We start from the raw sequence: 18,142 nt of genomic DNA on the forward strand, positions 1-18,142 counted from the left end.
ATAAATACTTTGTTTTGAAAATGTTTCCTTGTATGGATCTATGTACAATATTTAGAAATAACATCCATAACCTGTAAGATAAAAACCCAGATTGTTGTCTTTGCTGTGTTTCTTTAGCTTGGTCCCTCATCCAAACAAAATTGTATTAGTTTCCATCAAGGATCTGTACACTTCAGAGTAATTATGAAACACATGTACCTCTAAAAGTACACTTTCTGTGAGTACGTATACAACAGGGGTGTTTTTGTGACCTGTCATGCAAACTGAATATGGGATTGGAAATACATTTTCAGGTTTTATACTTCTATCAGAGATACTTCTAATACAAGTGTTCAAAATCCATATCCTCCATAAGAGCTCGTAAGTTAGAAGATCCGGGTCCTCAAAATCTGTGAAATGTACGTCCGTAACGCCAGAACTGCCAAGTAGTGCCTAATAAACATTCAGGAACCGCCATGATTCGAACCTGTTACCATTGTTTTACTCAGAGAAACAGCAATTCGCGCTTCTCATTGCAGCTTTATTCTAAAAATAATAATAATTAACGATAAGTAACTATTACTTCCCAGCGCAAGCTGCATTGTCAAAACGTTAAAAAACAACGTTGAAAACCGGCTCTTATTTTTTAACCAGGTAGACTATTTACGCATCCAATTTGGTCCAGGTCTTGTAGACCAAATTCACTCTTGAATGTAATTTTGCAAGAAATATTAAATACTGTAAGTCGCCCTTTAGGTTGTGAACGAAGTAAGTTTATGTCTTTTTGAACACTTGGTTTTGGTTCTTCCGCTTGTCAAATGTCTTATTTTCGGGGTGGAGGTTCGCTCCATTATATAGTCCTTGGCACATTCTTTGCCAATCGTATCCATTGTATTTCCACGCTGATCTAATATCATCAACAGTGTCACTTTCCATCGAGCGATTTCGTGTGAAAGGAGAATTTAAAATACCGTGTCTTTGAGTATATTGTAGCGATTTCAAGTAGCAGATTCAAAATACAAGAACAACTTATCACACGAGGCACGGTAAATTCATATATTGTTTTAATTGTTTTCAAATAACAACAATTTTTATAATTGATTAAAGTTTTTTAAGATTGTAATTTACAAGATTGCAGTTTGGAGTTAAATTGTTTTTAGATCAGTGAGAGAGAATCTCATTTTCAGCTTTAACGTGAATCTTAATGATGTAAAATACCATGTTATGGTATCTCTGCAATATCAATTTGGGACTTTTTCAGCATTTGCTATATTCAGAGGTAATTAACCGTGAACATTGCTGTTCATTTTATTATTTTGGTCAGACGATGCCTCGGGGCAATGCTTCATATAAAACTCTCGGCGATAGCAATAAAGTCACATTACACGCACAATAGTCGAGAACCTCACTTTACCCTTTTTGATCTTTTACACCCAAGCTTCCTTTATTTCATTTCCTTTCATTTGTGCTCACATGTATGGGCAAGTCTGCCTTTAAATTGCACGGCTAGCAACATTTTAAAGGTATACGAATAGTGTCGAATGTTCACAAAGTGCATTTTAAGCATTGCACACTCAACCCTAAAGTTGAGTCGTTTGTGTATGCTACATCCAGCAGTTTTGTTCAGTGATAGCTCTCAGTTATAGACTGTCAAGTACTGTTTGGGTGTTCTCATGGAGTACACAAAACCAAATCGGTGTAAATGATCTCTTTTTACCACCGGACAATGTCTGGAAAGCATACGCTAATATTGTTGACATGTTTGATCAAGCTACAAATAATCATGTCAATTTGATGACACCGATTTAAGCTTTTTGTAAGAGATGGCTCCGTAAATAATCAGATAAGATCATTAATGTCAAGAATTTTCCTACGGCGACCTGCATCTCGTATGTTTAGTCTAGACAGCCAGACATAATCAGCCTGAACTTGCGGCTGAACCATAAGATCATGTTGTTTAAGTGATGCACAGGTTTCTTGTTCTTCATATCTCTTCTTGATGTTTTCTCGTCATATCCTTTAAGTGGATATAATGTTTTCTATACTTTGGATATCCCTGTAACTATACTACGCCTTACAAAACATTACACGCTGCACTGGAATGGTCAGGAACCGAGCAGAGGATGATTTAAGCACTTCCCAATAAGTCTTGCGGTTAGCACAGCTGTGTGAGTGAACATGACACCACTGCCTGCCCACTGCATACACACGTGCATGGTTAAATTTGAATTTGGACAGATATATTTACAATAAAAACACCTTCAAAAAGTTGGTCGATTTCACATTTTATGTTATCTACAGAAGGTGTAAATTATCCTTCATGCACACCGGTACATCACTTTAAATCTGAAATCGACCAAGTAATGATGACACACGGGCAATTCTAAAACAACATCTTTTCCACAGAGTTCAATGGGATTTGAAAAGTAAAGTGGCAGTTGAAACTCTAGTGATAACACTTTTACAGTGCATGATGGGGTAAAATACTCGGCGGGATACATCATAACTTTTTGGTTTTTAGTGGGTACGTATGATCCTCGTGTATCTGGAACTGACGCCCTAGTGATAAAATAGGTTTCTTCTTGGCTTTCTGGCTAAAAACAGGCTTTTGGGGCTTAAATAATGCTAGCTTGTTATTAGGTCTGAATCAAATCTTTCTACTGTGTATACATGTCAGATGTAGTTCCTATGAAGTAATATAATTGACTCCACTATACGGTTCGTTAAATCATTTGATACTCATTGTAATTCATGAAATTATGAAGCCTAGATCTCACTTCACAAAAACCTCACGTTTGAAAAGATTACCCCTTTACTTAAAAAGGCCGTTTTCAAATTATGCACACCTCAATTGTTATTAGTTGATGTGTCCGTTACAGTTTGTGTGAGGTTCATTTAAGGGAATATACCACTAATAGGCCTGCGCGATGCATGGAAATACGATGAGGAACTAATTGTTTGTGTGGCATCTGAAAAGGATTGCTTTAAAATGACTGAAACTTGGCATCAAAAAAGGCTGCTTTAAAATCACTGAAATTGTTAAGTTATGAAGCCAAAAATGTACATTTTGGGTCAGCGTCGAAATGGTATATTTTCTCTCATTATATGACATTTTTGTTGTATTATTACCAAAATTCATCCGCATGGCATCGCTTTTTACTAAATATTCGCCCTTCCGAATTGTAACTTTCAGCTTCGAGGGCACTGCCATTTTAAGGTATTTAGGTTTCAGTGCGTTAAAACAAAAAAAGTCTCAGGTCACCCTATGTTGAGTTTTTGATCATTTGGCATCTAAATCATCTAGTTTCACCTGATATTGATGTAAATTTAGTTTAACTGTGAGAGTTTTGAGTATGAAAATTCCAGAAATTAGCCATATTCCCTTTGAAACCCGCGTAATAGATAATTAGTGGTATTAAACCATCGCTGACAGTGATGATGTTTGTTGTATATAAATTAGTGAAATAGGCAAACTACATCCTTTGATTCAATGCAATCTGTGTTCTGGTAATCTGCATTAATCCTTTAATTAATACAAACCGGGTCATGCTTAAACTACAACAATGTAGCCCAGTTCTTGGTAGAAATACATTAATACCATCATACAATGCAACCCAGGTCCTTTGTAAAACTACATTAATGCTACAATGCGCGGCAACACAGGTCCTGGCAAAATTACATTCATGCTATTATACGGGTCCTTTTAAACTACATAAATGAATGTAATGCAACGCTGTCCTGGTAAATCTGTATTATATCATAATGGGTCTTGGTGATTTTAAAATGCAATGCAACTCGGATTCAGTAAAAACACATTCATGCTAAAATGTAAGGTTGTGCCGGTAAACCAGATTAGAATCATAGTCCTGGTATTAAAAACTATATTAATTATAGTCCTGGTTAAACTATATTAATGTTATCGTACATCTCAACCCGAGATCTGGTAAAACTGTGTTAATGATATCACACAAGGTCACCCGGTTCCTGGTAAAACAACATTATTCCATTATGCAAATATGCAGCTCATTTCCTGGTAAAACTTGATGAATACTACAATACAATCTATACAATTACAAACCAAATATGACGGCAAAGAAAGAAAAACTTTTTTGAGACAATTTTGGAAAAGAAAAAAGAAATTTTATTACTGGAAATTTGCTACCAAACGTTATACCAAAAAGCCTGGAATAGCACCCAAAATCTGCCACTGTATCCACCTATCCAGGAATACAATGTTACCTGGAGTCCTGACAATGTAACGTATGACGGCATATTGCTTTATTAATGCTTAAATCTCGGTATTAACCTCGGCAAACGTTCACATTTAATTTAGATCATAACCTAAAAGCTTAATCATTATTATGTGCTGTCTTCAATACTGTTCGGGTTTCACCGAGTTTTACGAAGCTATCAATTTTTCTTTTTTCACACTTAAACTTCATCAATTAGTTTTTATGTCATAGACATGCCGTGACTGTTTTGCTTAACCATGGGACCTAAGGATCTTAATTCATACCACTTCTGTCGTTGCTACAATCAATACTAAGATCACTCATTTATATTATATTAATTCGATAAGAAATGTAAGTGCATATTGCACTTCAGTTTGAATGTAAGATACCTTTTACATATTTCACATCATCTGATGTATTTCTTCAATTAAGACTGTAATGAACAAATTATTCAAATTGAGATATTTTATTTGATCTTTAGGAAACCCATACAAAACCAAGATGTGGTTTTGCAAATAAATGCAGACAAATTTGAAAAGGTCGCTAGGTGTAAGAAATTCAAACCTATTATACTAAGTCTAGACCCGTTAGGTGCCCTACTGTACAGAAACGTGCTCAAACTTAAAACTTGTTTTTATACAGGTTAAAGCCATATTATAACATTTGCTGAGGAAGACGCCCTCAATATTTTTCAAAATCCTCTTTTTACATAATTATAATGTAGTTAATTAAACTAAAATACCCTGCAAAAATCTCTGACTCTGAGTGCTGTAGTTCAGTCACAATCTAAGATATTGAATAAAACGCAGGAACCGTTGTTTTATTATTACGATGGAAATAAATTAAAAGGGGATATATCTCTAACAGTAAAAGCTAACATTTTATGGAAAAGAAATACTAATTTACTTTTTATGGAAATGTTATATGTGACTGGACGCGGCGAATCAGCCGTAAAGTCGGCCCGGTCAAGTTTGTTTTATTTCGTGTTTAGAAAATGTATACCATAAGCTTTAAAATGGTATATCATTTGACTTCAAACGATATCCAAAAGCGGGGTTATGATTTGTTGAACTCTGTTCCTTCGACAAAATTGTATTTTTGATCGGTTCTACATGTGACTCTTTTTCTACATTTCTGGTAATAAATATCCAACAGTCATAATTGGCGGTCATTTCAAATCATCCCCAAGTCAACGAGGTTCAAAAATATCCTCTCATTGTTCATTGTTGATTATACATACCTAGACAAAATACAATGCTTTGTTATCTACCACTTGAACAGGATTTAGCCAAAGCAAACAAAGACAAGAACTATTCTATAGAAATAGGTAGAAGCTTATTATCCTCTTCAGCAGTAGTATTATTGATTGATATAAACAGCGTTTGATAAGATACTTGTCGCAACGAATTGATACACCTATGAATACGACCTTCACATATATTTTACACTTTAACTCAGAATACAATTTGCCGAGTTAACGGCTAATTCGCCGCGTCCACTCACATATAGTATGGCGTTAATGGCACACGTGGGGAATGCATAATGGGAATGCATAATAAGTAATCATAAGTAAACACAGCATATAATAGAAAATACCTGGGTTTCTTGGCTTTAAATGTAAGATAAAGATAGAAAATACAGTGTCGTAACTAAGGGGGAGGGGGCAACGTGCCCCGGGCGCCACCCTCAGGGGGCGCCAAATTGACCAATTCAGCATCGATTCTGCGCCCCTCCAAGCGATGAAAGTCAAAATTTCAGCATTAAATCAATTGAAAGTACATTTTAAGACCGATATTCAACTTCTAGTAACCAAAATTAATTATTGGTAGGCCTTATTTGTCCATAATTTCGCGCGGCACTTCTAAGTCGACGAAAAAGACTAATCAGCTGGCTACAAGTATATGACATTCGTCCGATTTCTCAAACGTTTACAGCGCATGACCCCATACTCGCCACATCTGTGTATTGCTTGCAATTATTGGAAAGGACATTTGTGCGAATGTTCATTGCTTGCAATTGGAAAGGGCAGTTGTGCAAATGTTTATGAAATCTAGTCCAATTCCAGGAAATCAGTACAGCAAACAGTACCAAACAGCACGGCTGGCATCATGACTCTGCCATTAAGCTGACCAAACATTTCGATAAGAGAGACAGAGTCGTCGCCGGTTGTTTAATGATGTTGTCCAAAAGAAACGTCAAGGGATATGTCTGTCACGTAACTCGGTCACTAACTAACGCTATTACGGAGTTTGATTTCTTTAAATTGATACATAGTTAAGTAAGGCGATATAGATGATATACATAAAGGCTAAACGAGTCTTCTGTAATTGTTGGCCTGCAAGGTAGAGAGCGAAGTGCATAAGTTACATGTAATTCATAGTGTTTTTAACACCATGTCATTTAAGTATCTATTTAAAGTACAATGTGATTAGGATATACTTAATTTAATTATACCAATATGAATCAACTTTTCCATTAAGTAGACGGTTTTAGGATTGAATTGATTTTCCGTCGTGAATGTATTATTCTCTAATATTGGGTGCATATTTTAAAACACGGACATCGAAGGGGGTTACCCCTTCCCAAATTTCCAATTAAAAAACGTCATGCCATTTTATATAACTCACACAAAGATTCTCATTATTTGATTGGTCACTATTGAATGTATTTGTTATGTATAGAAAAAGACAATTGCACTCCGCGCCAGTGCAATAGTCCATTTTCCATTGCACTGGCCCGCAGCTACCATGGCAACGCTGAGAGACGCGGGCGTATATTGCGGACGGTGACAACCTCGAGTTATATAAAACAAATATTAATGTTTTTATTCAGAGGCTTTGCAGTTCATATCGGTGAAATATGAACTGCAGAGCCTCGTTGGATGCAACATATTTCACCTCATGAAAATATTCTTACCATACTCATAAACATTCAATATTTGTATATTTGGTACCAATGTATAGCTATGGGTCTCTTTCTATCCAGTGATACCAAAATACGTACAAACATTCCCCACATAATATCGCTATGACGTCATATTGTTAGGGCGTCCATGCAAATTTAGAAAATTCTGGCCAAGTACAAAAGTATAGGCAAAATTGATTTTCGGCTAAAAATTCTACGAAAATGCGATTTTCACCAAATTTTCTCCTAAATACAGCAGAAAATGACTACTTCAACAAGTAAAAAATCAGTAGCTCTTGGAATAATTTTACAAGAGCGAAATGGAAATCATTGATTTTACTGTAGAAATCAATAGTGGGCTTCACCCCGCCCCCATGGTCATTTTTTGATGGCCGGTCCCACGCCGGGTAATGTGCCGAGTTAAAGATTTCATCACTAAGTTAAGCGCAAAGGATGTATCTACGATTAGCTCTGGTCATTTGGGCGCAAGCGCGCTTTTTTTTTAATGACAGATAAAAAATCTTGGGGTGGTCGTGCAAGCCCTCCTCGTAGTTGGGTTAACGGTGGCTTTTACTATTCAATTTTAATGTGATAGTTAAGCACAACAGGTATCAGAAAACTTCGACAGGATAATGGTACTTTCATAGCACATGATATTATAATTTCAGTATAAAATAGTTATAGTAAATATCTTGAAACAAGATTGGGGTTATAATGGGGCGAATGTCACGTCACCTTAATTATCTCGACATCGCAGCATTATTTTATCTTCTGGATTGAGCTGTTGGCCCATAAAAATATGGCATTGAATAGCGTTACAAAATCGTGATGCAATGGTACTCCCGATTTGAAACAATGTACTTTGATTAAATTTAAGATTCGAACGATCTAGATATAATAAAATTCCCTTTAAAAGGGAAGGCCAGCCTCAATGCAGAAGAGGTCTTGTAAATAGTTTGGGTCACCGTGAAAGGCATTTTTTAGGATCACGCTTACATCCATGTTACATGACAGTTCACCAAACCATCAATGGTGAGAACATGCACACTGAAACAGCAAAAAGCATTAACTCCTATAACTCCTGTCAACTCTTTAATTCATAAATTGTTCTGTATTTTTGTCTTTACTGCTTTTTACCCATGATTATTAGTAAAATCAAGAAATACACTGCAGTTGTTAGTTAATTCGCTATGTAAATTCAACTTACATGCACATTTTATTTTAAAATGATTTTATATTATTTCGCAATGTATAGTTTACTATAAAGTAGATAGTGGCAAGCACATGATAAAGGACTGATCATTCACTACAATCTTCACTTTTAAACTGTATTTTTTGAATGTGTTGATTGTTAGTCCGAAACTCCTGCAAAGCTATGGACATGGCATCTTTAATACCTACTCCATTCTGTAATAGTCTGCATTGTGTGTTTTCTCAGTCTTCAATCATTTTGTTGAATGTAATTTTATGAATCAAATAAAAAGATAGAAAGTGGCCTCACTTTAGTTATGTGTCATTTTACAGTATTTATAATTTATAAAGTAAGACAATAATTTATTATTTTCTATAAGTGCATGTCAAAATATGGGATATATTGTTCAATATTATAGCTAGCCCCTAAAAACTTTATTTTCCATCAGATTTTTCCCGTTGAAAAGACAAAACTGATGTTAAAGATAGCAATAATATCATCAATAACATTTTGAGTCAATTTTATCCATAAAACCTGAGACTATTAGGTATAATAGTCTCAGATAAAACGATACAGGATAGGATAGATAATTACTTTGACTTCAATGTGGTCCATGAAGATTTTGATTCTACAACATTATTAGATATGTTATCAACATATCAATTATGCACTCACAGGCAACCAAACATCATCCTATGCTCAGTAATCCACTGATAGTGATATGACCTCGTTCCAGTGATCATTCCCGGCTAATTACTAATTGTTGACCATGTCATTTTTTTGATATGCTGATTGCTGAACAAGTTTGTGTTTAAATGTGTAGGCCTAACCTATGATAATTTTTAAAGTCATAATTAATTCAAACATAACTTGGGCAATACTCAATCGTTTTCGTTCGTTGAAACGGCAAAACATACTTTCTTTTCCTTGCAAATCGAATTAGCAGACATCAAAAACATTTCAACCACAAGAAGTAACAAAAATTATTCATACCAATAGAAGAAGGCTATAATCTTAGCTAATCTTTAGTGTACACAAATCCCATCTCAGAATTAGGTACCAGCCCTATGGGCTGGCGAAAATACAGAGGTAATTCAGGGACTCTTTGGATTGACAACAAGAGTTCGTGAACAAGCCATATTTCCAGATTATCGACACTACATAGACTAAATGCCCTTCGCAAGTGGACCGAGGCGTGTACTCTCAATCACAGGGTTTTCACTTTGTTTTTATTCACCACAAAAGTTGATCAAACCTTCCTTAATCAATTAAGAATGATTGGTCTTAGTTGACTTTCTAGATGGGAATAACAATTTTGCTTTAGTATCTAATGGACATAATCTTTATGAAGAATTTTGCTTATTAAAATGTCAAAAGATGACACAAATGTAAAAGTTCATCATGCTTGATGTACTACTTACAAAGGTCAGTAATTTCAGCGTAAATCACTGATTATACTAATGGACAAGGTGAGGTAGTAGTAATTCCTTTCAAACTCACTGTTTTAGACTCTCATCATGTAAAGACATGGGACAATTTGTCAGAACGGGCTTTGGTAGTATTAATTTATTGGCGGCACGCTTAGTATGGAAATTAAGGTTAGTATTAGGTAAAACCCAGGCAATTTAAACTCGCCCTTCTTGCATATCTGATTGTGAAACGTGCCGCATGTTAGGCACTTGCGACAAGAGGTATTAAAAACTTATAAACTCGTGTCGAATAATGTCCGATGATAAACTTTCAGGACAGTCATGATTCGAACCAGGTATATTGCGCTTCTCACTGCAGCTTTGTTATATTTGGAGGATTGTGGTTACTATCAGGCGGTAGTCCACATCCCTCCCCTCATAACAAAAAGATCCACTTTTCTGACGAAATGTAAATTACCCATAAGGCGTCCATCATCCAAAATTTTGACCTTTTGTATTGAAGATATATATTTTTTTCCAAAATGACTTTTTTTGTGGGGGGGGGGGCGGCTTTTCCTCCAGGCTAAATTGGTATGTCTGATATGCTCGCAGGTCCCACAAAAATACTACGCAAATGTTGCTATCCGATTTTACATGTAAGCAAATGGACCAATGTTTGGTAACTCCCGGAAAAAATTCTTGCTACGGGCCTGATGTCAGTATCTTAGTGTTAAAGGTAGGGCAAGGCTCAATGTAGACATTGTGAATGTGTTTATTAAATATTATTTGTACATGAAACCTATGAAAGTTACTTACCGGCGCAATCTGCATTGTCACAATGTTTAAAAAACTCGTAGTCATCTTTTTTGCCAGGTTGACTGCATACTATACAGAATTTCCTATGGTATCCGCAGCACTTCAATATCAGCCGGCATAAGCGGGACCTGAAATAGAACAAAATAGGCAAAAACTTATCTTTTTGTTTTTCCTTTTTAAAAACCCATTTTTATATAATCTAGCTCATATGTGCATAGATATCCTGCACTATATACCTTTGGTTTCTTCTATATCCGTCCAGTGATACCAAACTAATTGCCAGTAACTTCCATATGTTGTTACTGTATATAATATCATAATCTGAACCAATCCTTGATGTATATAAAATATTGGTTACACTTTAATTTGGGGTCAAATTGTTTAGGTATGCTGCGACTTTTTAGCCAATTTGTTTTATGTATGAAAACGCAGATATCAAATTTGGAATCCATAGCTTTAACTATTTTGTAAGAAAATAAGAAAATCCTCGAGACTTCACAAATTCCTTAAGAGAGTACAAGGTTGAGCCAATGATTAACCAAAGGCATTTGGTGCTTGATTTGAGCACTTTCATGCACAGCACTGGGTGGTAAGCTTACAGGATTTTAGATGAGCAATTGAGTCAAATGAAGTCTGTACTTGGAACACAATATTGTCATAGTTGTTGAGGGCAGGTGTTTGCTAATTTTATAAGTTTATTATTCAAAGGTGCAAGTGAATCATGAACTTATCTGTTGACAATTGATCTTTTCTGGCTTCGAACAAAACTTTAGCTCACAACAATTGCTATATTTGTTTGTTTGATTTCAGTTCGTAGCAAGCGATTCTTATGAATACACATACTTGTTCAATTTAAATTAAAGTATCAATTACTGAGTTGAGAGAAGTGTTTCAAAATTTCTATTATAAAAATTACGGTCTTCATGAAATAATTCATCTTATAAATGATTTAAAAAACAGTATCTTGCTTGAATATGTAAATATATAATAAAATCATGAATATTGGTCTCGAAATCGACGCAACTAAGTTAATTTAATGTTAAAGAAGCAGAGGCAATACAAAGATGTTTTTCTAAATCTTTTGAAAGAGAGCAAACAATATTAATTATATATGAAAACAATTGAAAATCGTGGAAGAAATACTAGAATAATACTATTTTAAGTTCGTGTGTATTTTGCCATAAATCAATTTGCATGTTTGAAATATTAATTCAGATTCTAGTTCAGATTTTATTTTCCATAACAAATCAATATGCAATTGATATCTGCGTTTTCATACATAAAACAATATGCAATATTGAATGGCTTGGAGTGTGATACAAGAATATATTGCACGAGATAGAAAAATATTGCACGAGTCGAAGACGAGTGCAATATTTTTCTATCGAGTATAAGCCATTCAATATTATTATTATTATTTATATCATGCGGTAAAATGAAAATTTAAGCTTACCTAGCCACCGGGTTTAAACAATGTGTATTGTAATGTAAACTTACCGTTTGACATTATTGTTTTCTGCTCTTTAATCCACACACTTGAGGACTTAAATAATACGTTCATATTTTTCACCAATAGTACTGAATATAACCGTTATTATAACTCGCTTTTAACTAATAATACAATAAGATGTTATAGTTTAATCGTAGATTCAAATTTGAAAGCTCCAAGGAAAATATTAAATTATAATGAAGAATTAACAAAAGTAAACGCTGTCATATTTTTGATAACTCCCTCAGCTACGAGGATATCTATAAATTATGCTATAATTCACGCGTTCTCAATATGTTTCCGCTTAGGGATGCCAATAAACTTTGCTCCAGATATACTTTCATCAATTGTTTGGGGGATTTTGGTAATATTAAAAAATATACTAAAATGCATGAATATTTGCTTGAAACAGCAGCAATTGGAGACCACTTATCACTCATGTTATGTAGGAAAGTGTATTGTGAGATACACTCAGTTGACTTGACAAGAATGTTAACATTTGCCTGTGTACATGGTGTACCGTATTTAAATTAGGACTAAGAAAAGGAGACGTCATTTCAATACTAAACCTAAACAATCTACTCTTATGCCAAGTAACCAAAATCCTAAAGCATTGAACTGCTATGATTAATTCAATCTTATCACAAAAGGTATGTTCTCGCCATATTGCTGCCCAAACTTATGCAATGCATGCTGGTTAACGAATTGATCAGACTTCTAATAGTGGTAGTGCAATAGTATGATTTTTAATAAGCAGACGATTCTTCTGAATATTTGACGTCTAGCCACAGGTAAATGTAACCCATGATGTGAATAATATTAAATTTAAAACCTATCGATTAGATAATAATATCATCGGGTATATATACGTCCCTGACTATAAATAAAAGATGTTCGAAGTCGATCATTATCAGACATAACATACAAATAGGCTAGCACGCATTTTGTTGGTGTTATTTCCCGTCATGTTTTTGTTTTAAATTTCAGCTATTTTCCTCTTATTTCTTACTCAGTTTGGCTGAGCATCCTTTTCAATATAAGTGTTGCTTTTCCTTTTATTTTACATTTTCTGTTGCTCGCTAACGCTTTAATCTCTTAATCGTTGTTCCTTTTATTTCCGTTGTCGGTCTTTCTGCCGCGTCTCGTGGTATTGTTACTCTTGCATAAAGTATATCGATGTCGTTAACACTGTCATATAAAAACCGTTAGCCAGGCCATATTCAATTCCGATATATTGTTTGTAACTTTCAATATTTCCAAGTCTCCTTTTCTCAAAAGGAATCAATGCGCCCTCTAGATCGTGTTGCCAAAATCATTTAAAACGTAATAACATGTTAACTATACGTGAGCTTATAGGGAATAAAATCAGTTGTTGATAAAAGTCTGTGTGACTGTATGGCAGAGAAAACTAGGGAGAAGTGATAATTGCTACCCCATTATAAAACTGTACACGTACATGCACTTAAGGCCTGAGTGTGTTGTATCAGTTTCAGCAATGCACTGTTTCTTGTCAAAGAGCTAGAAGCAAAAATCTCGTTTCAAAGTACCTTCGTTTGTGATCAGCGATTGACCAGCAGCCAATGGGATGGGTCGTGGTTTCTAACTGTTCATAGTCTAGTTATGTAATAGTTCATCGCAAGCGACATGAATATGACATATCCATACTCTGTCACCAACAAAAGTCGATATCCTTCCTAACATATTGCGGAATGGACACTTATACATTCTTAAATTACCTAGTATAAGAGATTTGAGGCGACCTACTTCTAAAACATTAATCGAAGGAATGAAATGCGAATAGGTTGAAATTCACGTCACATGTCAAGTTAAGGTGAAGTAGTGATCAATCATCACCCTCAATCATGCGATATTTAAGAATAAAGCATTTTAAACGGTAAAAAAGTCAACTGCCACAACTTGGTACTGTGAGTGTTTGTATCGATCACACCCGGTAATAGCGATTCCACCTCGTCACCACCACAGAAACATTTGATGGTTGCTAGTAAAGACTTCAGATTGATAGAGTAAGAACATTATTCAATGAACGATAATAAAGGGTTCAAAAGAAATAACTCCCCCCCCCTAAAATTACAAAACATTTCTTAGCATAACTTGACATACATTTGGTTGATTTGAAAATTTTAAAAACCTGTAAAGAGAGGAATCTTTTTGCTACCCTCCCAATTTCCTTTTTTGGGAAAATCATTTTTTGTTGGTTAAAAATTATCACATTTTCCAAAAATGATGCTTTTAGAAAAAGTTGCACTTTTCAACATCCTATACATGTAATGTACAAAAATGTTATCGATGTCAACGTGATCAATGTTTTGATTGATTTAATTGTTAGTTAATTTTCATAAATTTTGTGTATCCGATTACTCAGTCACCCATGAAATCATCTTTCAGTGTAAAACAATGATTCATCGACATGAATTTTGACATGAATGGGGTTTTCAATCGGTGCTTCAAAAATGGTAAAATCACTATACCAGTAGAAATAAGGTTTGTAGCGTGATGCTTATTTCTTTCGTTGGCTAGAAGAGATGAAAAATTGCAAAGATCTATAGCAACGGATCTCTTGAATAAAGGCGTACATAACAAAGAAGAAATGGCCGACAAAGATTGGAGGTTGGAAGTCAGCATCCAGTCAATTAACTGCATGCAGCCAATCTCTTGTGGCCACATCATGAGTGTTACATCTTTATCCAAGAAAGCCATAATTTTAAATCAAAATGCAAGATGCTCCAACTGACCCAATACAGGTAAATGTTCATAATTTTGGTCAAATTTATGCGTGGAGAGCTCATTTCTCCTTCCTAGTGATTGTATTATTTTGAAACAACTGATGATTAAAAACATCAAAGAAAATCTCATTTTACGCCAAAATTAAGTTCAACAAATCTTTCTTTTGCACTGAATGATGGTTGCATGGGTGCCTGAAGGATCAGAGACAGAATGGTGAAGGAAAAAACAAGAATTAAATCAACCATAACATTAATATTGAGAGCGTTTTGTACAAAATGTGGTAAAGTGCAACTTTTTCTGAAAGCATCATTTTTGGAAAATGTGATTATTTTTGACCAAAAATATTGCTTTTGCAAATGAAACAACTTGTTGGGAGGGTTGAAAAACGATTCCTCTATTCACAGCTTTTTGAATTTTTCAAATCAACAAAATAAATGTCAAGTTATGCAAAGAAATGTTTTGTAATTTTAAGGGGGGGAGTTATTTCTTTTTGAACCCTGTATATTGAGATCAGAAACAGGATACAGAGTGCTGTTTTTTCTTTGGAGACAAAACTTTGTAGGGCAGACCACTAGCCATATACCAGTACAATTTTCTTTTTAATTTTCTATGAACATTGCATATTTAGATGTAGGAAAAAAACCTAAATTATATAAACGTATATTTTGCCACAGTTGAGCAAATAAATCCACTTCTTCTACGCTTAATGGATTTTCAGAATGCTTAAATCCTTTCTTATTTCGCTGGTTTGACGCAAAGCTAGGGAGACGACCTACTTTGTACATGTAACAAATCCATTTATAGGAATTAGAGTGTTTATAAAACTATGTCACAAACACATGAGTGGATCCTTACTCTCTTTCATCCAGCCTAAAACAAACAAACCTGTTTATATATTCTCACAATTCTGATGTTAACATATTAAATTCAAATTAACAATACGATTGCAAACACCGATATTCAAATTGTGTTTGGGAAACTAAGCACTTCTTCGCTGGAATTGGACAAATGCGAAGGAAATTTATTGTAATTTTGTTTGATTTTCTATCTGTCAAGTCTAATAAATAATTCACGATCATTACTGTTTCCACAGGATTAAATTTCGTTTCATTGTAATTTAAAGTATCTTTTGTCAAGTGTGTTACCTTTACTTTCTTTACTCTTAGATTGTCGAGAGGCAATTTCATGAATATAAGTATGCTATCTGAAGTAAATGTTGATATGTTTGCAAGATTGTCACTCAATGATGTAAACTATTATATTATACTGAGAATATCGGGAACATATTCTCGCGTCATAACTACATGATTCTAGTTATTCTGTCCACTCAAGTATAGCATCCCATCTCAATAGACAGATTGGAATATGTTTAAAGCATACGATAAACAAGTCAGCTATTAAGGCAGTAACATGCTGATTCATATGGGATGCTGGATCTTCTGTCGTCCGGGAGTACGGTATTCCACATTTAACAATGTGGTTTAATCCGTATGCAGGACGATACTCTCGCGATATTTTAAACATCGAATGCTGCATAATTCCCACGTTTCTGTGCATGCTTAATTGCATGGATTATTAAACAAGAGTGGACTTAAACATAGTCTGTATATAAATATAAAATTATATTACATAAGTAAAAGACACGATTACATATGGTTTAATCCTTGCCGATATTTCTACGCATGAATTCGTTAATGTACACATCCTATCCTTTTCACTTTTCTTTACAAATACACGCTCAAGGTCATAACTATTTTACCCACATGTGCGTGTAAAATGAAATAATAAAAACAATACTAAAGCTAACACGTGCATGTGTGAAAGAAATCGTGCATGATACTCGGAAACACCTCGACACATTTTACGAAGAGAAGTGTTAAGTGTAGCCGTGGGCGAGTGGTTACTTTTGTATATCATAATATTCAGACTTTACATTATGAGTAATGCAAAGAGCTTGCAAGCATAAGCATGCTAAGGAGATTTTTGCATGCTTCCTGGTGACCCAAACAATACTCAAGAGCCACTTTTGTTTGCATTTTAGAATACCTTAATGAATACGTTTGTTCTCGCATACAATGTTTTAAAAATACAGTGTGGGCCAAAAAACAACTTTACCCAATTTAAAAGGTTCATATCTCAAAATTAAAAAAGTCTGCTGCAAATTGTTTTCACATATTCGTAAAGAACATCTTCTTTAGAGTATTTGGTGAAAAAACTATCCAAAAATGTATTACATTAAAAACGTGACGCTAGTTTTAAATCAAAGAGTCAAAATTAACTCTGTCCACGCGAAGGCCTACTGGTTGTCGCGTCGGATCACTTGCAATGGCGAGTTCGATAAAGAATGAGAACCACTCGGTATACGCACAAATTTGTTCAGCAATTTCATATAACACAATCAAATAAATCAAACATGAAAATTTTCAATGTCAAGCTATGATATTTTTTCATGATATGCAGCTTTCACGCTGCAAAGATAAACACAATTCTCTTCAAATATGCGCAAAGCATTTGTAACCTCAGACCTGGTATTTTTATCATTACGAAATGTATATCTACAAGAAAGTTTGAAGTTATTGCGTTATGTTCGGCAAATTGTTGCGTCGACAACTAACTCTGGGGTTAGCTGCAAGTTCCCTTTGAACCGCTGCAATATTTACCGCTGAACGACCAGTTCTTGGACGTCCTCTCCGTGCTTTGCATCTATTCATCACACTTCTGAGGTTGTGAAAGTTGTTCGTATGTAGAGTTATGGTAGGTTTCGGTGGGATCTTACGTTCGGGAAACGAATCCGAAATTGACGCTGCACTACCAAAAAGCTTTCTGTTCTTAATTAAGTATACCATAACAGTCATCTCTTGTGTTGTGATTTGCCTTATCTTGACACCTTGCAAACCTATTTAGAAATAAGCCACGCAGTCACAAAATGCACGAAGGCCTATTTAAAATTCAAAAATTGCGCCAGATAAAACCTTTGTAATTGTGTAATTTTTATGCTAATTATTGGTCAATGACAGGAGTGAAGTTCGAGTACATGACAATTAAATGGGGGCTAAAATCGATTGTATTTCTTTCATGCATGCAAAACAATCATCACTTTTCAAAGAGAAGCCAAACGTGTTTACCAATAATACATGTATGCCTAACGCATATGTATGCCGTACTCTTAGCAATCGGACATATCCCATTGAATTACGTGTGGACAAAGTGATTTTTGACCCTCGGACGTAAAACTAGCACCATTTTGTTAATTTAGCTTCTTTTGCTTTCATTTCTTCATCACATACTTTTAGAAATATATACATTTAGAATATGTAACAATATTATGAATAGCTCTTCTACAATTCGAGCAACCGCCCTCTGAAATTGGGTAAAG

General features: G+C 34.7%; 1 protein-coding gene across 1 annotated transcript in view; it reads right to left on the bottom strand.

Annotated features, from left to right (window-relative positions):
• The window catches only part of LOC140141939 (uncharacterized), a 235,639-nt gene that overhangs the window by 66,760 nt on the left and 150,737 nt on the right, over positions 1-18,142 (bottom strand). Inside the window, exon 3 of the mRNA XM_072163823.1 lies at positions 10,533-10,660. Coding sequence (XP_072019924.1) covers positions 10,533-10,660 — 128 coding nt within the window. The remainder of the gene's footprint in view (positions 1-10,532; positions 10,661-18,142) is intronic.

The sequence above is a fragment of the Amphiura filiformis genome, chromosome 20, assembly GCF_039555335.1.
Source record: "Amphiura filiformis chromosome 20, Afil_fr2py, whole genome shotgun sequence".
Classification (NCBI taxonomy): Eukaryota; Metazoa; Echinodermata; class Ophiuroidea; order Amphilepidida; family Amphiuridae; genus Amphiura; species Amphiura filiformis.